The sequence below is a fragment of the Chlorocebus sabaeus genome, chromosome 4 (genome assembly GCF_047675955.1).
Source record: "Chlorocebus sabaeus isolate Y175 chromosome 4, mChlSab1.0.hap1, whole genome shotgun sequence".
In the NCBI taxonomy this organism is placed as follows: Eukaryota; Metazoa; Chordata; class Mammalia; order Primates; family Cercopithecidae; genus Chlorocebus; species Chlorocebus sabaeus.
Window position 1 is genome coordinate 87543920 of NC_132907.1, and position 27543 is coordinate 87571462.

The 27543-nt window shown below is 42.9% G+C and overlaps 2 protein-coding genes across 4 annotated transcripts in view; both read right to left on the reverse strand.

The window, feature by feature from the left end:
* Positions 1-2089: 2089 nt before the first annotated feature.
* Positions 2090-2730, reverse strand: LOC119620794 (large ribosomal subunit protein uL11). The gene has a single exon (XM_037988691.2). The coding sequence runs from the start codon at positions 2651-2653 to the stop codon at positions 2156-2158; it is 498 nt and encodes a 165-aa protein (XP_037844619.1). The 5' UTR covers positions 2654-2730; the 3' UTR covers positions 2090-2155.
* Positions 2731-6008: 3278 nt separating this feature from the next.
* The window catches only part of LOC119620795 (uncharacterized), a 72141-nt gene continuing 50606 nt past the window's right edge, over positions 6009-27543 (reverse strand). For 2 of the 3 annotated variants that reach the window (XR_012092823.1, XR_012092822.1), the window contains exons 10-13: positions 25424-25466; positions 22966-23108; positions 15111-15319; positions 6009-9510 (exon numbers count right to left, since the gene is read on the reverse strand). The gene's annotated coding sequence lies outside the window, so the exon portion shown is untranslated. Of the gene's footprint in view, positions 9511-10999; positions 14805-15110; positions 15320-22965; positions 23109-25423; positions 25467-27543 lie in introns of those variants that run through there. The other variant, XR_012092820.1, reaches the window with a different exon arrangement.

Consider the following 27543-nt stretch of genomic DNA (forward strand, 5'->3'; position numbering starts at 1 on the left):
TTTATTGCAACACAAAAAGGACTAAGACATTATTTGAGAGCTGAAGATACAGGTTTAAACTATACATTTGCCCAATAAACATAGTATAGATTAATGAACATGTTCATCAAACCTTCTTTATGAAAAAAAAAATGACTTCACAATCCAGGTCCGGCAAATTTTTGATAATGACAAATATTTTTTAAAGGCTGACACTATGGTGTAATGAAACCAATGCAACTATTTCAAAGGGAGGAAAATTAAAATCTCCAAATAAAGAATAGATTCAACAGTGAAAATATCTAAGAATTATACTCTGATGTTTACCACTAATTCTGACTCCTTATGCCTAAAAGAAATAAACACTTGGGAGCAAATTTTCAGAAACGTCTTCCTGAAGAGCAATTTTGCAGCAGTGTTTGTGCTCATTTTCAGCCAGCCAAAAGCAGCCGGGGAAAGTCATAAAACAACACACAGAAGATCCTTCAGGGCTGAAGCATGGCTCTCGAAGGCTCAGCAAGCAGTGCCTGTAATAATTACCAATCTCAGACATGCTAACCCCATTAAGACTAGTTGTTGCAGTGCATAAATGACAGGCTGTGCAAACCTCCAGCTCCCAGGACCAGGGGATTAAAGGTTTCCTTAATGCTTTTATCAGCTCTGATTATTAGTAGTTCTTGGCTTCAATGATTTAGAGTCTTAACGCATAGCAAATCTTCATTAGGCAGGAGAGTCAAAGTACTCCTCTCTAAATCCATTCCCAAAGCCAGCCTGACTCTCTCTCAAGGTGAACTGTGCTGAAGGCAGAGAGATTCAGCACATTCAGGAGGGGCTCCTCCGCTGCGTGAACACATTTCATCCTCTGGGCACAGCCACTGGTGACAGCCATAATTTGTTGGGCTGAGCTAATGCTGCTGCTTCTCCAGAAAAGTCCCAGGGGCCCTCACACAAGCGACGCTTCTTATAATCATCGAAGGGACCCAAGCCACTGCCAGACACATCTGTGACAAGAGTGAAGTCAACTTGTGTCTACTAGGAGGCCAGAGGAAGCAGATATTTAGAGATACCACATTTGGGTCAAAACTGCTTGGTAGACCTCTTGGCAGGAATAAATGACACTGTAATAGTCTAACGACATTGACAAGCTTCCTGAATCATTTTTTAAAACATGGATTTAAATGCTGCAAGTTTCAATCATCTCTGCTAATGCTTGTGTAGAGAGGCACAAAGAATTCAAAATTGAAGATGATAAAGGGTGGTTTGTATTTAGTCTGGAAAGTAATTTACATTTACATTTGGTTAAAAGTAAGTCTAATTCTGAGAGTGTTTAACAGCCCTGACCAAAGGGTGAAGGGCTTGAGGATCCTTCCTGCCCTCACACAGTATCCTGAAGGTGAATTGCATTTCCTCCTATGCTGCACAACTTCTGAAACCCTGGCCTTCAAGTGACATCATAGTTCTGACTGCTCACATACTGACTCAGAGGGCTCACAACAGAACAGGAAAGAAGATGGCTGGGTATTTATATAGGTAAATTATCTCCTTGATTTTTCTGCAAAACCTTCTCAGGGTATTCACTTCAGTTAAAATGCACCATGTAGCGCTGGGGAGTGCATGCCACAGAGCCTGCCTCTGAGCCTCCACTCCAGGAAGAAGCTTGCATCTGAACAGAAATGAAACATCTCTCACCAAACGATTTGAAAGAGTCAGGAAAAGGACAAATGCTTCTGTTGACATCACTCCTGTGGTCTTCAGCATATTCCTAGTGGGTTTGGTGGAAGGACAGAGCTATTTTCTGACAATTCAGAGTTCTTGAATTTCCTGAGTTTATTTTTCAAGTTGATAGGGAGACCCATAATCTCTCTCGTGCAGGGCACAGCTTAGCCTGCCAGTAAGAAATTCTACTTTAAGATGGTGCACACGAAATCAAATGTCAATGCTCATCTGGAATCCTTAGGTCGCATGGCCAAGTTCAAGAGAGAGCAGCCAGGATGAGCAGAATCTCCTGGGAGAGCCCTCCTTCACCAGTCAGTGGCCCTGGTGGTGCCTTGCCCTCTTCCAGAAGATAACAGATTAGCTGAGAGATTCCTAAAAGTGATTTCACTGCCTCTTTCTTTTTTTTTTTTTTTTTTTTTTTTGGTCAAATGATCCTTTATTGAAATACTTTCCTTTGTGCTTAACTGGCTGGGCATTCCACAGCACCACTGTTGATGTCATCTATGATGTCATGAGGGTGGCGGCCATCAACATTACAGCCCACAGACTGGGCAGTCCCCAGGATCTCTTTAATGGTTCCAGAGAGTTCTCTGGCTAAGGATCGGTGCCGCATCTGTCGAGCAATGTTGATGATCTCATCAAAAGTGATATTCCCACTGTGTTTAATGTTTTTCTGTTTCTTTCTGTCTCTTGGTGGCTCCTTGAGGGCTTTGATGATCAGGGCAGAGGCAGAAGGCACCACCTCAATCTGGGCCTGTCTGTTCTGAATGGTCAGTTTCACTGTAATCCTCAGGCCCTTCCAGTCACCCGTTGCCTTGGCAATGTCATCACCAACCTTTTTCGGAGACAGACCCAAGGGGCCGATCTTGGGGGCCAGCGCAGAAGTGGCGCCGACTTCACCTCCGGTGCACCTCAGGTATACGACTTTGATCTCGTTGGGGTCGAACTTCGGCGGCATGGTGGAGGCGGCTGGTGTCGGATGAACCCGGATTCGGGACGACCGAAGAAAGTTGCCTCTTTCTTATCTTAGCCTGCAGTTGCTGGAAGATCCACTTTCCTGCCCCTTTAAGAAATAACCAGCTCAAACAAACCCTCAATCAGAAACTTTCAGACCAATCACTATCTCCACTCCTATCCTCAGCAAATCCAGTTGGTGTCATCTTTAAAACACATCCAGAGCCTGCCTGCTTCTCAGCATCTCCACTGCTTTCACCAAGGGCCAAGCCACTGTTGTCCCCCACCTCCTTCCAGGAGCCCCTGCTCCCAGCCCTGACCCATGACAGCCACATCTCCCACCACAGCAACTGCAGAGATCCTGTTAAAATATGGAGATAATCCTGCCATTCCTCTGCTGAAAAATTTGCAGTGCCTTCTGTTTTCCTCACAGTAAAAGTTAGTGTTCTTCTAATGGTCTACAAAGATTCGTAAATCCTGTTGACAACACAAACATATACATATGCATGCATAAATATGCCCATGCACACACTCTGCACACACGTGCACATGTTCTCAAAGTTGCATTGTTTATAATACAACTGTGCTTGCCATGTTGCATGATAAGCTATGCATTATAAACTAGATTTATAATGCATAAATGCTTGTGTTCACATCCATGTGTACACACCATGTTCACATGTGCACACTCATGCATACATTCACACAGGTGCACATACACATACACATGCCCCCACTCACACACCTGCACAACTGCATGCACACATTCACATGCATTTATATACATGTGCACACAGGCATACACACATTCTCATACATGCACATACATGCACATATTCACACACACATGCACACACTCTCCAGGCCTGCTACCTCTGTGACCTCATCTCTCCCATGTTCACCACACCCCAGTCACTCTGGCTTTCTTGCTTACCTTTGTAATACCAGGAATGTTCCCACAACAGGGCCTTGGAACATGCTTCTCCCTCACTGCTGTCAGGCCTATGTGTCTAGGAGTCTTTCCCAGTCCCCACGGAGTCTACATTGAAACTTTCCACGCACTCCCAACCCCTTCCTTTGTTTCATTTCCTGCCTTAGCACTCATCACCACCCACATCTGTGCATTGCACTTATTTGTTGAGTTGACATTGTCTCCTCTTGTGAGAATGCAAGCCCTTGGGGGCAAGGATTTTGGTCTTCTTTACTGCTCACTGAATATTCACTCTTACACTCTGTGGTGTTGATTAAAATATTGTCTTATAGCCACAAATTCACCCTTCAATGCCTGTTTGTGATCCTGGTTCTGGGCCCTGCAAACATTCCTCCTTCACCCCCTGGTGCAGTGCTGAGCTTTGTCAGTAGAGGGCGCTGGAGGACACTGCAGGAGCCAGATTTCCCTCCCAATTTTGATGGGCTGTAGACCCTTCTTGGCCTGCTGATCTCCAGCCCATTTATCCATCCCATCCCATCTTCACCTTCCATGGCTCACTCCTGAGATGGTGACCTAAGGCAGGTAAATCAGATAAAGCCAACATGGCACAGTTCCCAGAACTGTAGAAATGTAGCATATAATTACTGTCCACACTGAAAAGAAAAGGTCACCCCCAAAAATAACAGTTATACAAATATAAATATAACCATTAATATTGGCTAGCACTGGGTGTGGAACTGGGAGATTTGTTGGAATATATCTATATTTCTTTGATGGTTTACCAGGAGCAGTTGCTATGTCTAGCCACAGCCATGAAAGTGCACTGTTGTCTTTTACACTCAGACTTTGGGTCCAGCTGTGTTTGCAGCACCCCAGCCCCCATAGCAGCTGCCAATTTGGGGGAGATGGAGGTGAGTGAGCACTGCTGCCTTAGGGCCCAGGCCCCCTTGATTTCCATAAGCAATCCCCAGCCTTGCTGACTCTAGCCAGCTCCTCAGGCCACACTGCCAAGGTGGGCACAAAGGTCCTCAGTCACCTGCCACACAAAGTGCCACACAGCCAGATGCACCCAGCACAAGGCAGAGACACACCAGCCACTCATTGCCATGGGCCACGTTGTCCTCAACTTTGTCCAAACACCACACACACACTCGCCCCCCCTCCAGAGTCATTTGCCTTTTGCTTCACATTCTTTTTTCTCTGCACTGCTGCCTCTGAGAAACACTGAGTACTTCTTCAGTCCTTGTTTTCTGTATCTAGAAGCTTCCATTGGTAGGCAAGTAGGGCAGAGAGCTAGGATGCATGGCAGTATGCCAAGGTTTTCAGTATTTAAAGACCAGGGTCAGGTCAAGATGGCCAAGGGGTATCCTGGACATTGTCCAGTGGTCATGGCCCAATCTCCTTCAAATTACAACACAAATATAGCTATATAAGTGATTAAAAATTTAAGGAAGTTGTGGCCATGGAATTTTTTAATTCTTCAATAAAAGTAATTTCAACAGTATCACATTTTGGAAAGGCTAACTCAAGAGCTCCATATACTTAAATATTCTCTACATGAAGCTTTTCTTTTCAACCCATTATACAAAGAATTGCTCCTGGCCAAAAGCTTCCTAGGCCATGTCTAATGGTACCTGTGTCATCATGCTCTTACGTCAGAATACCAGGAAATTGAATTTTAGACCTGGTGTACTGTCACAAGAGAAATTTTAGCTACAGATGAGAATACTCAGAGAAAGTGGTGCCTCTGGGGCTTTGACAGTTTGCAAACAAGATTTTTAACTTATCTTTGAAGAAAAATTTTCTAGCACCAGAACAGCCTGGGTGAGAAGTTCAGAGAGTTCCAGGAGCTCCCAGAACAAGGGGCCACATCCTGCAGCATTCCCATCACACAGGGACATGGAACTACCTTCATCTCCCTCTCAAGGAATCCTGAAATAGTCCAGGCAGAATACAGCAAGCCTCAGAAGGCTATTTTCAATTTATTTATACATATATAACATTATATATGATATATAATATACATTCACTATATTATATATTATATGATATATATGATATATAATATATATGATATATAATATATAATATATATAAATAATATATAAATAATATATAATATATCATGTGTAATATTATATAAATAATATATATATTATATGATATATATTTATATATCATATATATGTCACAGATTTGGGAAATCTGATCTAAATAGAAATAAGATGTCTTAAGTGACTTATGCCAGGTCTTTGCTTACAAAGAATCAAAACCAACTGAATATCACCTTCACTCAATTGCTGACATGCAAAGGACAACATACTCTGATTAAACAGCTCCCAAAATATGATTAATAAATTGAACTAAGTGGTGTAGACAGGTGTATTAGACCATTTTGCATTGCTATAAAGGAATACCTGAGACTGGGTAATTTACAGAGAAAAGAGGTTTATTTGGCTCATGGTTCTGCAGGCTGTACAAGCAGGGCACCAACATCTGCTCGTCTTCTGGTGCGGAAGCTTTTACTCAGGGCAGAAGGCAAACGGGAAGCTGGAGTGTCACATGACAAGAAGGCAGCAAGAGAAATGCCAGGCTCTTTTAAATAACCAGCTCTTGAATGAATTAAGAGTGAGAACTCATTCATTACTGGGAGGACAGCACCAAGCCATTCATATGAGATCCGTGCCAACGACCCATGATTAATTTTGAGTAAAACTGTACATGTTATGAAATTATTGGTCAGTACTCCAAAAGGGACTGTACAGTGCTTTGCTGCTAATTCCCCATCTTCACCCCAACATGAATACAAAAGATAGCATACTGAAGGGACATATCTAGTCTTTGAGTCCTATGTATTGTTCTTCCTCAGTATGTGTGCTAGGAGAATCCTTGAGTTTGGTGGGTCCTTCCAACTTCCTTGTGTCATGCTTGACATTTGGGGTTGATGGCCTGTTTATTTCCGGTGTGGGACAATTTATCCAGATTAGTCCAGACTAGCATGGCTGTCCTGAGTAACTGCTCTTCTCCTACTGAAAATAAAATGAATTGTGTCAGCATCATGAAACGTGGGCACCAGAAGCACCGACACCCCAGAAGACACAGACAACCCTCGAAGGAGAGGTTGGCACATGATGTTTCAGAAACTCTACTTGCTGAGATATAACCATATCTTTTTCTCAAAATTTCATTTGTGAGTCCTCTAGACATAAATGTCATGGGTTAGCAAATCCTTTCTCTTTTCTTTCATTTTTTTCACATCATTTCATTTCTTTTTTTTTCCAGCACGCTCTCTGCAATATACAATTTAGAAGTCAAGGTGGGAATATAGGGTTCATCTTGTTAAAATCCTCATTTTGAGCTGGGGTGCTGGTGGCCAGAGAGATTGAGAGGCCTCCTTCAAGTGGCAGGAGAGGGCCTGGAGATGCTGTCTTGCCTGTCAAATGAGCTCTCACTCAGTGGGAAAGCCAGAAGAGGGCTGGGAGTGGGAAGGCCAGGAGAGGGCCACGGTAAGCACTCATTGACAGGCATCGTGGAAAGCATGAGGATAGAAGCACTTGTGGTTTGTCATCATGTTTTGCTTTGATAGTTTTATTTTACACATACAAATGGATGGCCCTGTTACCTGCTTCCCTTGAGACAGAAAGAGGAACGTGACAAAATCATCATCCTGGGAACAAAGAAAGTGCATCATAAAACTTGCAAGTTATCTAACTTGTCCTTCATGAGCAGGAGTACACACACCTACACTTTCACATTTCACATTTCACTGCTGTTGTCAGAGACAGGACATAATCGATTAGAACAAATTCCTGTTAATACACAATCAGTCCATCCTATGGATCCGTGATATTCACAATTACGTTAACTTGTACATGTAATGATCTAATTGCCAAAAACTTCTAGAGGGCTTACTATGTGCCAGGAATGACCCCAGGCTCCTCACTGACTTAACTTACTCAATCCTCACAACTGCTCTATGAACAGGTGCAGTTATCACCCCCCTCTTACAGCTGAGGAAATGGAGGAGCACAAAGGGCCTAAGGAACACACCCAAGGCCACACAGGAGAGAACTGGCAGAGTGACACCCTCATACTGCTGGATGAGTATTACCTGGTCTGACATGGCCTTCAAGTTAGTGACCCAGACAGGAAATCTGAGACAAGGAACTCTAATATCCGCCTGGCCAGTCAGGCTGTAGCTCTGGGGCACACTTTTGCAGCAGGAGATGGAGCTGTTTGAGGCCGGGGGCATGAAGGCTCGGCTTTTGCCACAAGAAGCAGAATAGATTTCTTCGGGCCTCACTCTGCCCATCTGATGTGCTGCTCATTTCCTGTGGCTTGTGGTGGCACATGGTGTCACACAAGCAGACTAGAGCCACCAGCTAGAACTTGTTCAGACTCTCAGCTTTCCATCCAGGTCTGGGGATGGGGGTCACTACCAGAGTCCCCCAGGCTGTCTCCTTGTTTCCTGTCCTCCCTCAGCCAGTGTGAGGCAGAATGAGCCCTCTTTCTGCCCTGTGAGGTGGCATGGGCTGGGAGGCTCCCTGGCTCTGGGGGACTGGACAAGCACCCTGCATGTCACAGATGCCTGTTGGAGACACACCCCTCTGCCAGCAGACCCTGGAGCTGTGGCACTGGCCTAGCGTTTGACTCAGGAATGTTTCCTCTTCCAGCTCACAGAGAAACTCTCTGTGGTCCACATTTACCTTAAATATAAGAAAATCAACTTGTCATTTGACTTACAGAAATATGCACATGTTTGAAATGGTTTGAGACACCCCAGGAGGTTTCTAAGGAGGCTTTCGGATCAGTAACCAAGGGTAAGCACCGAAGATGCTGAGCGCAATACCACCCCCTGGCTTCGTTTGGCTGGAGTCAGCCTTCTGTCCGGAAGGGCAGGCCCTGTGCCATGGCATCCTAACCACATCCTCACCAACTGGAGTCTGTTTCCATTAAAATGAAGTAATTAAAAATAACAGGAAAGCCTTTCTATTTATAGATGATTTCAGAGACACTTTTAAAAATACAACCTGAATTTGGCTTCAGTAACTTGGCATTGGTTCTTTTAGGTTCTACGTGGATTTTATTTTTAGTGGTGCAGAATGATTTCTAAAGCATTCAGCTGTAATAACAGAAGAGGGCAACAGATGGTTTTGTGAAACATCAGGCTCCTTATTTTGAAGAGAATGGCTGCAAGGAAAAGGAAGGTTCTCTTTAGCTCTGATACTCATTCTCTTAGAGGTAACGTCTGTTCATGAATTTTCTGAATTTAAGGCATTTTCCAGAGATTGAGTGTTTGTCATTGCTCACGCTAATCTTTGCAGAAACTTTGAGATAATTTCTGTCTTTTTATGTTTATGTCATAGATAAGAAAACTGAGTCATGGTGAGACAGGCTAGGAATCAAAACTGTGTGGAAGGTTGCAATCAATACCTGTCTGCCATGCTAGGCTAGTGGGTCATTAATGACTCAGGTAAGAAATCCTGCATTTTTTGACAGCATTTGCTTCTGTGTTCATCCTTATAGTCTGGAATTGCCTTAATTTTAGAGGATTCTTGGCTATTTCACTTCCTACATAAGACCAAGTTTAGTTTGGGGTTGATTTTTGTGCCAATCCCTACAATAGAGTGGACCTTTCCTTTCTTAGCACCGTGCAGGTGCATATACGAAATCAGTAAAAGTCCTCATTTCTATGGGAAGGCAAGTAGAGACATGTGGTATGGGGAGAGACCAAAGGGAAAGGAAAGGCATTTTGTATCAAGCCTTTTTTTTCAGCCAAGGGTAAAACAATAGACAATGTTGTTTAGTGTGGAATGTCAAAAACAAACAAACAAAAAAAGATAAAAATGTTACCCAAAGTGTAGACTAGGGTGATACGCTGGATTCACTCCGTGGTCCATGAGTGCATGCAACTTGTGACGGGGAGATGGCTGTAAGAGAAGAAAAGAAACGTTGTTCATTTTCAGGGTCTTGAATACTAGGAAGGTACTAACCACAGCTTGAGATCTTTGAGTCCATCTGCTCTTACTTCTCCTCTGACAATAAAGGCTATCTTCTTTTTGTCTCTCTTCTTACACACACACACACACTCATATATATATACACATACACATACATATGAGCGCATATATTTTTATATATATAGAGAGAGAGATTATAAGGAATTGGTTGGAGATTTGATGAGTCCAAAATCTGGTAGAGTAGACTGTCAGGCTGGAGGTACTCCGAAAGAGTTGCCACTGGAGTCCAAAGGCCACCTGCCGGCAAAATTCCTTCATGCTCAGGGGACCTCCATCTTTGTCCTACTCCAGCCTTCATCTGGTGGGATAAGGCTCACCGACATTAGGAAGGGAATCTGATTTACTCAGAGTGCACCTGTTTAAATGTTTACCTCATTCAAAAAACACCAAACACAGAAACATCCACAGCCATGTTTGACCAAATATCTGGGTACTGGGATCCAACTAAGTTGACACGTGAAATTAACCATCACGTCGTTAGTTAGAAATAAGGGTGATTATGATGGGGAGTTCAAGGGTGTGACTGACCTCCAGGAGATCTGAGAGGGCCAGAGACCTTGGCATCCTCCGGGAGACCCAGAAAGAGCCTGCAACAATACTTAATTGCATTTCAGCTCATTGAAAACTGGCTCAAAGAGAACAAAATGATGGCAAAGGGTGTTTCATCGTTGGAGGGGTGTGCATGTCATTTTACCATTTTGTCATGTTATGGGGTTGGGGGGAGGTGTGTAAACCTGCCCTTGCAGGCAAATGGAAGTTCAAGGACAGTGGGCATAATTTTCCTGCCTTACGATTCCTCAAGGATCTAGAACTAGAAGTACCATATGACCCAGTCATCCCATTACTGGGTATATACCCAAAGGATTATAAATCATGCTGCTATAAAGACACATGCACACGTATGTTTATTGCGGCACTATTCACAATAGCAAAGACTTGGAATCAACCCAAATGCCCATCAGTGACAGACTGGATTAAGAAAATGTGGCACATATACACCATGGAATACTATGCAGCCATAAAAAAGGATGAGTTTGTGTCCTTTGTAGAGACATGGATGCAGCTGGAAACCATCATTCTTAGCAAACTATCACAAGAACAGAAAACCAAACACCGCATGTTCTCACTCATAGGTGGGAACTGAACAATGAGATCACTTGGACTCGGGAAGGGGAACATCACACACCGGGGCCTATCACGGGGAGGGGGGGAGGGGGGAGGGACTGCACTGGGAGTTATACCTGATGTAAATGACGAGTTGATGGGTGCTGATGAGTTGATGGGTGCAGCACAGCAACATGGCACAAGTATACATATGTAACAAACCTGCACGTTATGCACATGTACCCTAGAACTCAAAGTATAATAAAAAAAAAAAAAAAAAAAAAATTTCCTGCCTTAGAGATCAGGGAATTACGTGTTGAGTGTATGGAGTCACAGGAAGGAAGCTCCCAGAGTCTTCTGTCTATGCAAGTGAGGAAGTAACTGTGGCTGCATTAAGCTACTGAGATTTCAAGACATAGCCTATTTTGTTGTGACTCAGACACTGCAAGCTGTGTGTGCATGAATATGCCTGTGTGTGCATGTGTGTGTGCATGATGCATGCATGTGCATGTGAGTGTGCCCGTGTGTGCGTGCATGTGTGTGTGCATGATGCGTGCATGTGCATGTGTGAGTGCCTGTGTGTGCGTGCATGTGTGTGTGCATGTGTGTGTGCATGATGCATGCATGTGCATGTGTGAGTGTGCCTGTGTGTGCGTGCATGTGTGTGTGCATGGTGCATGCACGTGTGAGAATGTGCCTGTGTGTGTGCATGGTGCGTGCATGTGTGAGAGTGTGCCCGTGTGTGCGTGCATGTGTTTGTGCATGGTGCGTGCACGTGTGCGAGTGTGCATGCACGTGTGCACATGCGAGTGTCTGTGTGTTTATGTATCTGACTATGGAAAGTCTACCTGAAAACCTGTGTGCTAGAGCTTAGCCAGAACCACTTCACACAATGATTCTAATGCTAGGGAAACACCCAGTTGCTATCATTTTGGTTCTCTTTGAGCCAGTCTAATCAGCTGAAATATAATGAAGTTTTGTTATGGGCTTACCTGGGGTCTCCTGGAGGGTGTCAAGGGTCCTTTCTTACTCTGGGCTCCCTGGAGTTCAGTCACACCAGCTGAGGAGCCCGTTCTCTCTGACTCTAGTGTGCCTGGGTCTCTTCTTTGGGGAATTCTATTCCTAATCCATGTGTCCATGGGACTGGCAGTTACCTCCCTCTCTCCGGATATTGTGTTGAGCTCATAACAGGCTGAGGAAATGGCACCAGAGCACCCATAGCACTCACTCTCGGAGAGCATTTGACCACCACTGGAAGGTAACTGGAGCAGCTCCCTGGACTTTTCCCTGGAGTTGGATGGGAAGGGAGCTTACTCTCATGATTTGACCTACCAGCTTCTAGGGTAGGGCTGTCAGAAGCAACTTTTACCACCTGACCATTGTTTCATTGTAGTGAGAAACAATGAGACTGATCTGAAAAGTGGAATGGAGATGGCAGAGATGTGAGGTGGCAAGGGATGGAGGGGGCATCCTTAGGACAGTGCTTTAGTCTCTGGGCTCAGCTCTCGGGACGCTCAACCTGGTCATTCCACTTAGGTGAGCTTCAGTTAGTCAATGTTGATTTCTGTCACTTGCCAGGAGCCTTGGCATTTATGGCAGAATTTGTTTACTCTTAGATTAAGCAGCTCTACAAGTTTCATTTCATTTCATTGCTCATGATTTTCATATCAGTTTTATTTCATTGCTCTCCTCTCTCAGGATGTGTCGTTGGCAGGGAAGAACTCTCCTCTCTGTAGTGGAATGGGTCAGGGTGGTTCCTGGATTGGCCCACCCAAGTGTGGGAGCAGATGCTTTCACTTGGACTGTATGTCATCTTGAGTAGGTCAGTCAACCTCCTGTGCCTCTTTCTCTATTTCCACAATGAGAATGTTAGCACCTTTCTCCTAGGTTCATCATGTTGACTAGCTGGGCAAGTGTTCTAAAGCCCTTCAAACAGTCCCAGACACACAGTCAGTTCTGCTTCATTAGCTGCTGCTATCATTATGGTTCCCACTACAACATGCCATCTGACCCTATTTATGTCATCCTCCCTGGCCTGTGACCCAAGGTCACAGAACACCTGCTGAGTCATGCTTAAGTTCTTGGCATCTTTAACCAAGACAGAGGTCAGTAATCAAAAGTAACAGTATTCAATAAAGCAGATGAATCCACATACCGTTTTCCAGTGTTGAAATGTGTCTATCAGAGCAACTTTAAGGGTACGTCGGATCGAGAGCATGATTTAGTACAAAGGTCAGCAAACTATGACCCGTGGGTCAAGTCCAGCTGTCACCTGTTTCTATAGAACCCATGAGCTAAGAATCATTCTTACACTGTTAAATGGTTGGAAAAAAATGAAAGGAATATTAATATTTTGTGACAGGTGAAAATCATGTGCACAGCCACACCCTCTGTTTGCATCTTGTCCCTTGCTGCTTTTGTGCTATGATGGCAGAGCTGGGTTGAATTGTGGCCCACAATGCAGAAAATATTTACTTCCTGCCCCTTTTACAGAAATGTTTGTTAACCACGATTTAACTCTTTTTAGTTTAATTCTTAATTTTCCTTTGTCCCTCTAAAATTTCAGACTTTCAGGAATTGAAGGGTAAACTCGAGACACGGGTTTGAAAGTGAGGACACTACACGGCGCGGGCTTCAAATAAGACATACAGGCAAACTCATGATCCTCACTTATTTCATTTCAGATGAAAACTGCTTTCCAGTGAAAATCAGAAGGGGAAATGTGGAACTGTAAGTTTTTCTGAGAAAAATAACATGGAATACAAGGGCTTACATTCTCTTTCCTACATTCTCATCATTCTACAATTATTTGGGGACTTTGTCTCTCCCACTTGATGTATACATTCATAAAACCTCAGGAAGAAACATGATCAAAAGTAAAACTGAAAGGAAAAAACATAAAAATGTTCCTTGGTTTTGTTAGGTTTTTGTCAAACTCAGCGTTTAGTGGGCTGTTTTTATTTTCCTTTCCGACTGTATTTATAGGCGTCGCTCTTCTCACTGATTTTTTTGCCTTTTTTCAAAACATTCCCTGGAGGAACAGCATGAATCAAGACAAGCTCTTTATCTTCTGCTGATTTATATAAAAATAGACAGCATGCAAGGGCTTTTGCATGCTGTTTCCCATGAAATGCTCTTGTTTTTATCATTGCAAACTTTTGGGGCTCTGAAAAAAAAATGACAAGATAATGAGTCCTATCATGACCTCCTGAGAGTCAGCATTCATTTTAGTTTCTGTACGTGATCTGTGGTGCAGAGGTCTGGCTCCCCTGTGGGTGGGGCTTACAGAAGGGCCTCTGTAGTACACAGGAGTGGAAGGTTACTTAGCAGATCCAGCCTCACGTTTCCGTCTAACACCAGGAGAATCTGATGGAGCATTGACATCAATACTGGGGGTTTGCCCTTGTGGGGAAGAATCTAAGGTAACACAACGAGGACTCTAATAAACGCAATGGTGTTTCATTATGGTTTAGGGCTCTGACATGATGCAGAACCTATTATGGACAAGTCTCTGGCCAAAAGTCCCTGCAAGAGGAAGGGATTCTCAGAAAGCAATTCATCATCCTCGTTTTGCCGTTGGAAGTGAAACGCAAGAGCAACTGGGATTCCCATGGTGCTCTCCCGGAGCATCTTGGCCCCATTCTGTTTTCTTTCAGCATCTTTCACCTCCCATCTTCCTTCCTTCAGGGGCTCATTTTCAGAATTTTCCATTGAAATCCCTCACGTTTGTCCCTTGAAGGAGTAACCTTCGTTTATATGTAACATTCAATTAAGTAAACACTCATTGCATAAAAGAGGCTTTACTGTGTGCACAGATTTGATTAGGAGCAATTTATGACTTTGTGTCATTCATATGAATAAGCTAACTTGAGCCGAAATGTTAACAGGAGTGAATGACTTCCCCATCTCCCTCCTCCATAAACATTTCCCATTTAATGAGGATTCCATCGTCCCAGACAGAAGCAGCCAGACAAAACAGAGGGGACATAACTCCACACCGCGGTCTCAAGACTGGTAGAGGAGGACAGGAACTGGAGAAAGAAGGCCAAGAGCAGCCGCTGAGCTCAGAGAAAGCCCAACACCTGCAGAGAGATGCCTTTCTGTGGAGAAAAGAGAAAGTCATAACCAAAAATACACTCAGGGAACAATGCTCAATCCTTGGTTTCCAAAAGGCAAGAGCAGCTCAGGCAGGACCGGCAGGCTCCAAAGTTAGGGTTATACAGGCAGGAGGGTGTGGCCCCAACAGGCAGCCGCAGCCCAGTAGGATGGGCATGGTGGGGAGGGCCTGGGGTCAGGAACTGGTTCAGTCTGGGTACAGATATGACCAAGTGGCCAGTGGGAAAAGCTGCTGAAAGCATTTATAGTTGGAACACATGATACTAAGAGCATAGCAATTCCAGGCTCACCAACTAGCAGGCTTGGGACTGCAGGTCCTCTGCCTGCTCCATTGATTATGTCCGCAGCCTCCAAAGATGGATGGGGGCGCCAGCAGCTCCGAGTTCCATTCTGGGCATCACACTTTAAATGTGGTAAAAACGAATTCGCAAGAAAGCCTTGGATCGAGGATGCCGACGGAACAAGATACTACTCCTTCGCCTCGCTCTTCCCCAACTTCCTAGAAAAGACAAAGGTAAAACACCTTCAAAATCAGAGCAAATCCATTAGGGGCCTATGACATGAGAAAGAAATTGCTTCAATGATGAGATCTGTGGGTTGTCTGTGACATCAGCCTACGTTAATTACCCTAATAAGAACTTGGTGACTGGAAACGAGGTATTTGATTTTTTAAAAAATAATAAAAGCTAAACCACATAGCATTATTCTAGCAGCTGGATGTCAAGAGGTAAGAAAAATGATATTTAAGACTAGAAAATTGGATCAACACTATCTTGCAGCAAAATATTTAGTAAAACTCTTGCCTTTTATTTCTTGGAGCACAGGTCACACGCCAGAGGCTCTTGTCATTCTGGAGAAGAGCAGAGGTTAGTAGCATGTGCTGTGAAAGCTCCACTTGGAAAACCATCACAAGAAAGAGATGCATTCAGAAAGGGAAGGCTGGCATGCAGGCGGCAATCTTAAGGAAGAGAGTCCAGACATTCTCCACTCTGCATGGTTGCCGTGGAAAGAACCGGAGTGCTAAGGCATTACTGAGAGGAAAGTGACCCAGCTTACAGCAACCTGTCCATCAGCAAGAAATAAAATCGCCAGGTGTTAAAGCACTGAAACTTTAAGACTGTTACAGCCACTCACATGAATTACACTGACTCAATTTTCTATATAGGTACTAGTCACAGCAAGTAGAAAGTACGATAGGGGAAAAAAAAGATTCCAGTCACAGTAACGAGAGGAACAGAAAGCCTAGACATGCATCTGACAAGAAATGTGCAAGAACTGTATTCAAACACCTGTGAAGGTTCCCAAGTTTCCCAAACTTGGTCTGCATATTCAATGCAATCCTCATCAAAATTACAACAGTATGTTTTTAGAACCTGACGCACTGATTCCCACATTCATCCGGCGGAGTAAATAAATGCAAAAAAACTAATAAAATTCTGATTTAAAACACACAATTAAGGGAAATAGGCCAGACCTCAAAACATATAGTCTTGTTATAGAAATTAACATAATGTATATATGGAGGAAAGGACAAATAAATCAATAGAACGGAACAGAAAATCTAGACAGATCACTAAGGTGGTATTTTTAAATCAGTGTAGAGAAATGAATTCCTCCATGTATTCAATGGTTTTCAAGTAAACGGCCATCCATTAAGGAGAAACAAAATTAGATATATCATGGCCAAAAGTAAATTCCCAATGATTTTGAAAGAATGGAATAAAATATCAAAATAACTTCATAATCTTATGATGGGGAAGGATTCTCCCAGCTAGTCATAAAATTCAGAAGTCAAAGGAAACACTACCTGAACATTTAAAACACGCCTGTGACCAAAGAACACCATAAAAAAGGGAAAATTAGAAAAAATGAGAGAAAATATTTGCAACATATACCATAGGCTAAAGACTGATATTCAGAGTATGTGTTTAAAAATCGCCAACTACTCAAGAAGATGAAAACAACCCAAGAGGGAAATGAGTAACATTACGAACCAGTGAAAAACAACGAATTCTGATAGTATGTTCTGATATGTTAAGGTTTTGAAGATTGTTAGAAAAACCATGAAGGGCTGTGGAACATGTGAAGTAGAATCCCGTTTACATTTGACAGTTGTGTGTGTGAGTATGTATGGATGTGTTCGCGTGTTTGTGTGTGTGACAGCATGTGTGAGTGTGAGTGTGCGTGTAAGTGCACGTGAAGGCACAAAAAAGGATCTAGAGAGATACAGGCAGGATTGTTAATAGTGGCTCCTTCTAGGGAGGAAACTGTCAGGGGTCACTTAAAGGAGAAAATGGCATTTATGGTTTATTCTAAAGTCTACACACAAAAAAATATTGTTTTTAATTGCATAGAGAATTGTTGCATGCATATGTATATACTTTTAACAGACTTTATTTTTCAAAGCAGTTTTAGGTTTGCAGCACAATTGGGCAGAAGGTACAGAGAGTTCTCATATACCTGTACCCCGCACCCACCCAGCCTCTCCCACTATCAGCGCCTTGCACCAGATCAGTACAGTTGTGACAGCTGGTGGACCCACAGTGATGCATCCTAATCACCCAGATCCATAGTTTACACCAGGATTCACGATTGGAATTATACATTCCGTCATTTGGACAAGTGCAGAATGACATGGATACACACGATTACAGTATCATACAGTTTCACTGTCCTGAAATTCCTCGGGGCTCTGCCCGTTCATCCCTCCCTCCCCTCAGGTCCTGGCAACCACTGATGTCTTTTTTCCAGCTTCATAGTTTTGCCTTTTCCAGAATGTCATGTAGTTGGAATCATACAGTGGGTGGCATATATGTTTATTTTAAAGTCCTTAAAAACACAGAAATATACCCAGAATTGTATAGGAGCTCAGGAACATCAACTCGCAGGGTCATCAGAAGCTGTTGAGGCTGGAGACGTTCAGGTGAGCTCCATGAAACAGAAAATCTAAAAAGAGCCGGGGCCAGATGACAGCAAGAAAAAGAGCTTTGTTTATGCCGAGAAGTTGCAGTACAGAGAGATACCACCCAGGATGTAAGCCCACGGTGCACAGAATAAAAGGAGAATCAACACTGGGGAGTTAACAGAATTAGTACTTCCTCAGACAAGCTGCATAAAATCACCCAGAATGCAGGAAACATTTCCTATCAGAGGAAAAAGATTTAGATTTACAAGATAAACAGAAAATAGACATAGGATGTCCAATAAATGGAAATTCTGGAATGCCTGAAAACAAAACCAGAATCAATGCAGCTCAAATGTGCTTAACCAATACCTCTCAAGGTATATAGAGGCTAATACATTAACTTTAATCATAAAACTCATTGCTTTTTTTTTTCATGTACTACAAAGGGAGATTTCTAAACTAATCATATATTACACTGGCGTTAACCTTCAGATTGTAACCCAAAGTGTAAAAATGTATTCATTTTAAAAGAACCTACGGACTTTTGGAGACACTTTGATTAGGTAAAACAAACTGTTGTCTAATTATCCACAACAAGGTACGGAAACAGTTCTCTACAACTCAGGAAGCCCTGATCCCCTGGGGGATAAGGATGCTGTCAGGACTGCATTCCTTAGAGGAGTGGAAACAGCCATGAGGCTTAGGTGTCAGAATCACCTACTTTTGGAAGATAGAGGAATATTTGTGGACAAAATGGAATAGAAGAAAATGAAAGAGTCAGGGCAGGAAGGAGACAACCGTGTCCTTGAGGATCCGGCCAGGAAAACAGTTGGGCCACTTGAACAACAGAGAGAACTCCATACAGGAGATTGTATGGAGTACAGGATGGAGGGGGCGGAGCAGCAAACAGGGAGGGTGAGCAACAGCAGAAAGTGACGGCAAATGGAAGAGGTGCACGGGTCAGCCCTGTGGGAGGGGAAGCTGGAACCACAGCAGGTCTCCCCGAGGGACACTTGGGTCACGGTGGTGCTGCCGCCGTGCGGGCGGAAAGCATCGGCTGAGCAGTGTCAGGGGAAAGGTTCCCAGGCCCCCTACTCTGGATCCCCGATGGTCTAAGGCACCCGGAGGCGGCTGACTGGGAGCCTTGGACTCGGAGCAGCGTGCACAGGGTGAGGGGCCTGCACAGGAGGGGCGGCCAAGCGGTGGAGTGTGTCCTGCCTCGGGTCCTCCCTCACCGGGGCCTCAGGGACCCGGGTCAGGGATCCTCACAGAGGTTTGGTTTGGTTTGGTTTGCTGGGATCTCTAGGGAAAGCAGCCGGGGTTTCATACCAGCCTGTGGGACGGGGAGCTGTGGGGGAAGAAGAAACTGCTTTGCAGACCCACTTTCAGAGTGACTGAGAAAGTCAGAAGAAAGCAAGCTGGAGAACCGGCAGAGGTGATAGAGACGAGCTGCCCAGGCAGGGAACCGGCTGAGCCAGCCACGCTGACGGAAACCTCCCGGGCAGTGACTCTCTGGCCAAGGGGCACCTGGGTGACAGACGGAAGCCCCATTAGCTGTGGTCCGAAAAAGGGGTCCTCCAAAAAGCATAATGGAGGCCATTATTGTGCAGTTACGAATGAGAAAGTGGCTGAATTTCCTTCAGTGTGTTGACCTCCTACATGGTAAGTGCTAACAGCATAGTATGTCCTCAACACCAGACTAGGGGAATGAGTCCGTCACCAGGGTGCATTGTTCATCTTTGATTAGTTTCCAGCTCTTACAATTCACAGGTCCTTTTAAATATTAGAATGTATTTGATGCCACAACTGAAAGCATTGAGCTGCATTTGTAATCACCACACTATTCACCTGGTCCTCCCTTGCTCTGCTGCTAGCGGAGGCAACTGTGAGAGGTTGGACTGTGCACCTCCAGGCTGTGAAGTAGCAGCTCTCCTGTTCCAGAAACCACGGGTTCTGTCGCCCAGCTCCTGGCTCTGCTCCCACGTAACAGACAGGGGTGGGAGCATCACTGTGGCCATCGCATCGTGGTGTGCAACAGACAGGATGCACAACTTCCCTCCAGAGCCTGGGTCAGTCCTCTTGCCTGTGGCGCCTTCACACCAAGCAGAGCAGTCTGCATTTTATGTCTTGAAACAAACGCAGCTGTGCTTATAGTGGTCACCATCCCCGTGTTAACGACAGGGTTGCAAGGCAGAAGTGGGGCACAGAGGAAAGTCCTGGCCCATTTTCCATCTCCAAGCCCCTTCCCCTTGATCTTACTGGAATCTTCCCAATGCATTCTACATCGTGTTTTCCTCAGGCTGAGTTCTCCCTTGTGCAAGAAACAGTCTGAATCCTAATGAGATGTCTAAAAAGAGGCAAACAAGCAGCTCTAAATAATTATCCTGTGCTTTGAGGGACAAAGTGAATAAATGCTAAAACGTCATCTCTTTAGTTCTTAGGTTCTTAAAAACTTTGTAAAAAGCTACTATTACCCCAGAAACACACTTTGAATGTTTTCCACTGTTTGGAAAAAGCAAAATACTTTAAAAATAGTGTGTGTATGCATATTCTATTTAACTCCATGATTTTTCAAGGAAATTTTGAAAAACAAAAAATTAATGAGGAAGTACTTAGCACCTACTATGGTTTCATGATGAGCAAGAAAATCGCCCAAAAGACTATTAACAAAATGTGCCTCTGGGAAGTCACCCAAGGAATAGTTCTGGTTATTTTATGACTGTATATAGTCTATAGAGTTCAGGAAACTTAATATTGAGTTAAATCAGATTAAACTATGCTAGTACACTTCTCTTTATTAAATCTACTTCTAAAATGTTGCCATAAATAAATTATTCTAAATTGATGAAATGAAGTAGAATGCTTAGCATTTAAAGAAACCCTAATGGGAATTATTTTTTATATCATACAGTCACCTCCTGATTTGTTTTGTTTAACATGTACTTCTGCAAACATTTGGATTTTATTAAGAAATATCTAACTTTAGGAGAGAATTTTAACTAAATTCTCTAACATTAATTTTTAAAACTGTTACATATGAAAATCATTTCCAGGATGCAAAAACAACTTAAGTTTCTTATGTTCTTTACACTCGAACAGGCGCCCCTATAGTCTTCCTCGCTGATCACGCACCACTCAACCACCAAGCTGTCGTGGGATGGTGGCGACCTCTAGAGGCCACAGTTAGGAATTGTCTGATTTAAAGTACAACCTCTCCTGGCTCTAACAAGAATCAGCAGTAAGAGCTTTTCCTCTAGGCTCTTAGAATTGTGAATACACAGAGCTTTCCTTTCTCTCATGCATTGCTGCTCACAGCCCAGGTGCTTCCACCTAAGGCAATCATTTTCTCACACTTTCATGACAAATGCCTCCCTTTTCCTTTTGGCCATTCTTTCCAAAACATAAAAATGTTCCTATTTATGAGCGAAAATGTTTAAATGACTCTAGTTATGCTCAGAGCCTGTATGAAGGTAACAAAAAGGAAGACATTTGATGTGAAGTCAAACAATGCCACCAACTGCTAGCCCTTCATTCTCTCAAAAGGCCCCTTCACAGAAACTCCACATCCATTTCCTAAGCATCAGGATTCCAACTTTTGAAGGGCTATTAAATTGTTAATTGCCTCTTTTAGTAATACATTAGTTTATTTTTTAGTTATTGCAAATGTAGTAGTTTCTAGCATTTAGATGTTTTGTGCATTAATCAGAATGTGTTATGCTGCAGTAACAAACCAACCCTGAGATCTCAGTGGCTTTGCATAAAGCTCCATTTGACCCCCCACCCACCCCACCAGTCTTCTGTGGTTTCAGCCACTATCTAAGGACTCTCAGCTTTGAGAAGCGACTTGGAGGCCCGGGTGAATTGCTCCTTATGGCTGCACCATTTGGATTGCATGGTTTCCAGGTCACTGCATCAGTGAAGGGAGAACTAAAGGGCCATTCCCCTTTTCTTAAATGCTTTAGAAGTCCAACAGTCATGCTGAGGACCTTGTCCCACTCTCCAGAGCTTGCCACATGGCCCTGCCTCGCCCCAAGGCTCTGGGAAATGTGGGTCTCACATGGATTTTCACTGAGCAATAAATGTCTCTGTCACACAGTATATTTGAAAAATGTTTTAAGTTTGACATTCTTAAGAGAGGAATATAGATCTAACTCAAAATTTCAACCTCGCTTATACCACTCTCCACCAGAAAATACAATCTTCGTCAACTGTAAGCTGTCATAGTACCTGAATAAATGCAAAAAGGAAGGGGAAAAAAGCAGCTCCCTTCCAAATTAAATCGTAGAAGAAAAGGGTTAGTCAGGTACACTTCTGAGAGGAAGACATCAGCGAAGTCATTTGGAGCAAGGTGTGACTGGAAAGAACCGACAGTGATAACCTGCCAGGAAGAGCTGTGACAATTCTCCACAGACTGCAAGCCACACAGCACACTTAGGAATACAGAGGAGAGAAGTTAAACAAAGCTCAGAGCCCACTGCTCAGCCCCATTAGCCTCAGTGGAGAAATAGCACCTCCCAGTGATCCTTCCTCATATCACCTTTTTTCCCCTGTTTTTTTGTTTTGCCTTTGGGTTTCTTGTTTGTTTGTTTTGTCTTTGGGTTGTTTGTTTGTTTTGTTTTATTTCTCATATAATCCTGCAGTTCCCACACAGGAAGTTCAGTTCTGGGCTTTATTGCAATGCTTGAGCCCTAATACATTTCTGGGCTTTAAATTGCTTCCAGAAAAACTGACGAGCCACACCCTTATAGGACCATCCATCACAGATGATTCTTCAAGTAACTTTGGAACAAATCAGTGATTCTAAATAGAGATGCAGCAAAACAGCAAAATAGTTCATGCTGTTGAGATTATTCCACAAGGGGGCCGGCAACATCAGGCAGAAGAGGGAGGGAGGTGATGAGCGAATAAAGAAAACAAGATTTGTGAGGATGACTCAGAGGAAAATTGGCTCCGTCCAGAGCCGCCTGCCATTAAACAGCGATCAAATACAAGTGGAGTGGGGTGAGATGCGAAGTTTTACCTTCTGGTTGTTTACATGAGGCCTAAACGAGTTCAACTTTCCTTTCCCCTTTCCGCCTCATAGACACGCATGTATGCACACAATCACACGTGCACACACAGATACATGGGGAGATGCGATCACAGGACCTTCCCTGCTTTCTGACAGCATCCAATCCACAGCAAACACGTGCTGCCTCTCACCCTCTCCCAATCACCCAACCAAAGCCCGAATCCTATACCTCCTTCTCCTACTGAGACGCCTCGTTGTTCTTCACCGTGTGTGTTCTTTCTTGCCAAAACGAGTAATAAACCCAGCTTGTTAACCTTCGGATATCCTCTTGGTGGCCTTCAGCTGTGGCACCGACACAAGCATGAGACCCTCCTAGTTAGAGAAAATTGACAAGAATTTGCAGTGTGCTTTCCCTCCACATCTCCCAACCCCACTAGAAGATTATACATAAAAACAGGCTGGAAGGGGGAAGAAGAGAGTTGGGAGGGAATAAAATGAGCAAGGCAGTTTGTTCCTTTTTGCCGTTGCTTCTAAACATCTCATTACTTTGTGTGATGCACAAACACACAAATAATGCACACACAGACACACAAATAGCTCAGGAGGATGGACATGGATTTGGAAATAAAGAACTGATTCTCACCTATGTCTGGAGGTCCCTGAGTGGCAGACTCTACAAACATACCCAGCAATGTCCAGGCGAGCTGAGGACAGTATGGAGGTGAGAAGAGGCGTAACTGGATGGGAGAGCACAGACATCAATGAAGCCAAACCTGGCACAGCAAGAAACCTGTCCCAATGTGTCATCGGAGGGCACCACAGAGAGCTGAAAAATGAGCCAGGATCCCAGCCACCCAGAGGCAGCAAAGCAAGTTGAGATTCCCCATTCTCAGAAGCAGCTTTCGGCTCGAGAAGCTGCTGCATCCACTGGGGTTCATCCATGCAAGGGGGCTGTGAGGAGCCACCCGGACCCCTAAAAATCAGGACTATTCCCTGGTCCTGCTGGAGCCAAGAAAGGTGCGAGGTTGTTTAAGACTCTGAAAAAGAGCCCCACAGAGATGACATGTGCTCTGTTAGCCCTGGTGCTCAGGCCATCTTGTGAGCTGACGACAGCCTCTCTCAGCTTGGCCCCGTGGCAACAGACATGGTCAAACTTTGTAGATGTACAAGGCGGAGAAGGGGAGAAAAAATCCTGTAGGAGAGAAAACTTTGAAAAGCATCTCAATTTAACCCAATGGATGCCAGAAGCGGCCAAGCAATGGACTAGACATGGCTGGGATACCTGGAGCTCAACAGCAACAACAATGAAAAATTTAAGACATTAAAAAGGTTTGCTTCACATAAACCTATTTGCTTAACATAAAAGAAGGTAGTAAAGGAGGCTCAGAGGACCAAAAACCAGATGAGACGTACAGAAAAAAACAACAGCAAAATGGTAGACAAAAGTGCAACCACATCAATGGGTTAAATGCACCAACTAAAAGACAGAGATTGTCAGAAAGACAAGTAAGACCCAACTCAAATACTGTCTATGAGAGATTCAAGTTACATTTAAAGGTGCAAATAGGTTGAAAGTAAAAGGATAAAAAATTGTATGTTGTGAGAACAGTGGCCGTAAGACAGCTGGAGAGGCTATAGTAATATCAAACAAAACAGATTTTAAGACAAGATATATTAGTATATTATCCTATAGGCCAAAGAAAAAGGAATTACCGGGGAAACTGGAAATAACTTGAACTAGATGAAAATGAACATAGATGCAAAATTCCTTAACAAAATAGTAGTAAAACCTAATTCAGCAACATATAAAGAGGACTATCCAGTATGACCACTATGACCCATGAGGTTTATTTCAGGAATACAAGAAGAGTTGAACACCTGAAAATTGATGAATGTAACAAACTATACTAACAGAATTTTAAAAATCACCTGATCATATCAATAGATGCTGAAAAATTGTTTGACAAAATTCAACACCATCCATGATACAAACTCTCAAAACACTTGGAATATAGGGGAGCCTTATCAGTCCAATAAGGGAACCTACCAAGGCTGACAGCTAGCATGATTCTTAATTATAAAGGGCTGAATGCTTTCCCCCCAAGACCAAGAACAAGGCAAGGATGTCGGCTTTCACCGCCTGTATTCAGTATCGTGCTGGAGATTCTGGCCAGTCCAATAGGGGGAGAAAAGGAATTAAATGCAATCATATTGGAAAGGAAGGAGTAAAATTGTCTTTATACTCAGACAAGATGATCTTTTATGTAGGAAATTCCAAGAAATTTACAAAAAAAAAAAACTATTAGAATTAATAAGTGATTTTAGCAAGATCACAGGACACAAGAGTAATATATAAAAATCCATCATATTTCTATCTGCTAGTCACAACAATCCAAAATGAAATTAAGAAAACAACCCCATTCAAAATAGCACTGAAAATAATAAAATACTTAAGAATAAATTTAACAAAAGAAGTGGAAGACCTGTACATTGAGAACTACAAAACATTGTGGAGGAGAATTAAACATATAAATAGATGAAGAAATAGATCATATTCATGGTTTAGAAGTCTCAATAGTGTTTTTATAGTAATATTCTCCAAAGTGGTTTATAAATGTGAAGCAATCCCTATTAAAATCCCACCAGGATCTTTTGTAGAACTAGAAAAAAAAGAAAATCATGTTGACCTTGAGTTAGGCAGAGTTTTCTCATATAACACGAAAGCATGACCTATAAAAGAAAAAAGTGATAAATTAGATTTTATCAAAATCAAAAGCATTTACTCTTCAAAATACATCAATAAGAAAATAAAAAGACATTACTGAATTTAAAAAATAGGTGTGAGCTTGAGTAGATTTTTTTTAAAAAGTCACAAACTGGAAGAGAGTATTTGTAAATCACCTAATAAAGGACTTTTATCCAGAAGATATAAAAAAATTATAACTCAATTTTTTAAAGCAGTATTTTTTAAATGGGCAAAAGATTTGAATAAACATTTTGCCAAAGATAATGTATGCCATTAGTCATTAGGGAAATCAAAACCACAATGACCACTACTATATACTATAAAAGAAAAATAAATCTTGGGACCCCAAAATCACTAAGCCAAAGGGAGAAGTCAAGCTGGGAACTGCTTAGGGCGAATTTACCTCCCACTCTATTCCTAAAAACGATAGCTGCTAAGATAAAAGAAAAAAAATGACATGCCTCCCTCACAAGGAATTTCCCTGTGGACAAAGGACAGGTGGAACTCAAAGTCATCCCTCTGCTCACTGAGATAAATGAGTATCTGCTTGTCTCATTTGGAAAAGCTAATCAGAAACTCAAAAGAATGCAACTGTCTGTCTCTTACCTACCTATGACCTGGAACCACCCCCACCACCCACCATCCCTCACCCTCCTACCCCCGTTTTGAGTTGTCACACTTTTCCGGACAGAACCAATGTACATCTTACACCTATTGATTGATGGCTCATGTCTCTCTAAAATATATAAAACCAAGCTGTGCCCCAATCACCTTGGGCACATGTCATCAGGACCTCCTGAGGCTGTGTCATGGGTGTGTGTCCTTAACTATGGCAAAATAAACTGCCTAAATAGACTGAGACCTGTCTGAGATATTTGGGGTTCACAATACCCACTAGAAAGACTATACTCAAAAAGACTAAAAAGGCTGGGCGCGGTGGCTCACGCCTGTAATCCCAACACTTTGGGAGGCCCAAGTGGGTGGATCACTTGAGGTCAGGAGTTCAAGACCAGCCTGGCCAACATGGTAAACCCTCACCTCTACTAAAAATGCAAAAATCAGTAGTACATGGTGGTGCACGCCTGTAGTCCCAGCTACTCGGGAGGCTGAGGCAAGAGAATCACTTGAACTTGGGAGACAGAGGTTGCTGTGAACCAAGATAGCACCACTGCACTCCAGCCTGGATGACAGAAGGAGACTCCATCTCAAAAAAAAAAAAAAAAAAAAAAAAAAAAAACTAAAAATACCAAGTTCAGGATAAAGAGAACTTAGATCCCTTTTTCTCATGCCTGAGGGGATGTAAAATGGAGCAGCCACTTTGAAAAACAATTTGGCAGTTTCTCAAAAGGTTAAACATATACTTACCACATAACCCAGCCATTCCACTCCTAGCTACCCAAGAGAAAGAAAACATATGTCTACAAAAAGAATTTTATAAAAATGTTCATAACAACAACATCCATGACAGCCCCAAACTGGAAAGCATCCAAATCTCTATTGATAGGAAAATTAGCAAAATGTAGTACATTTGTGCCATGGAGTACTACTCAGCATAAAAGAGGCAAACTACAAATACAGGCAGCATCACGTATGAGCCTCACGGCATTATGCTAAGTGGAAGAAGTCAGCCACCAAACAGTAAAATTGCATGATCCTATTTATATGAAAATTTCTAGAAAAGATTTAAAAATATAGACAGAAAGATGAGGCATTGTCTGTGGCTGTCATGGCCCGTGGGAGCAGGACTGGCTGCAAATGAGTAAGAGGAAGTTTTTGGGGTGATGAAAATGTTCTGAAACTTGACGGTGGTGGTAGTTGCACAAGTTTCTATTACTAAATATCATTGTACATTTAAAGTGAATGAATTGTATGGTATGAAAATTATAACTCAATAAAACCATTAAAAAAAGAAGAAGAAGAAATCCTGCAAGCAATGGTAATGTAGTCAATGGGGCATCATAAAAGGTGTTTTAAGCTCATTAGGGGATTCCTTCTTAAACTAATACATTTTACTACTACATTCTGGTATCAAAGAAAGGCAGAAGTGTCTGTATCTATGGG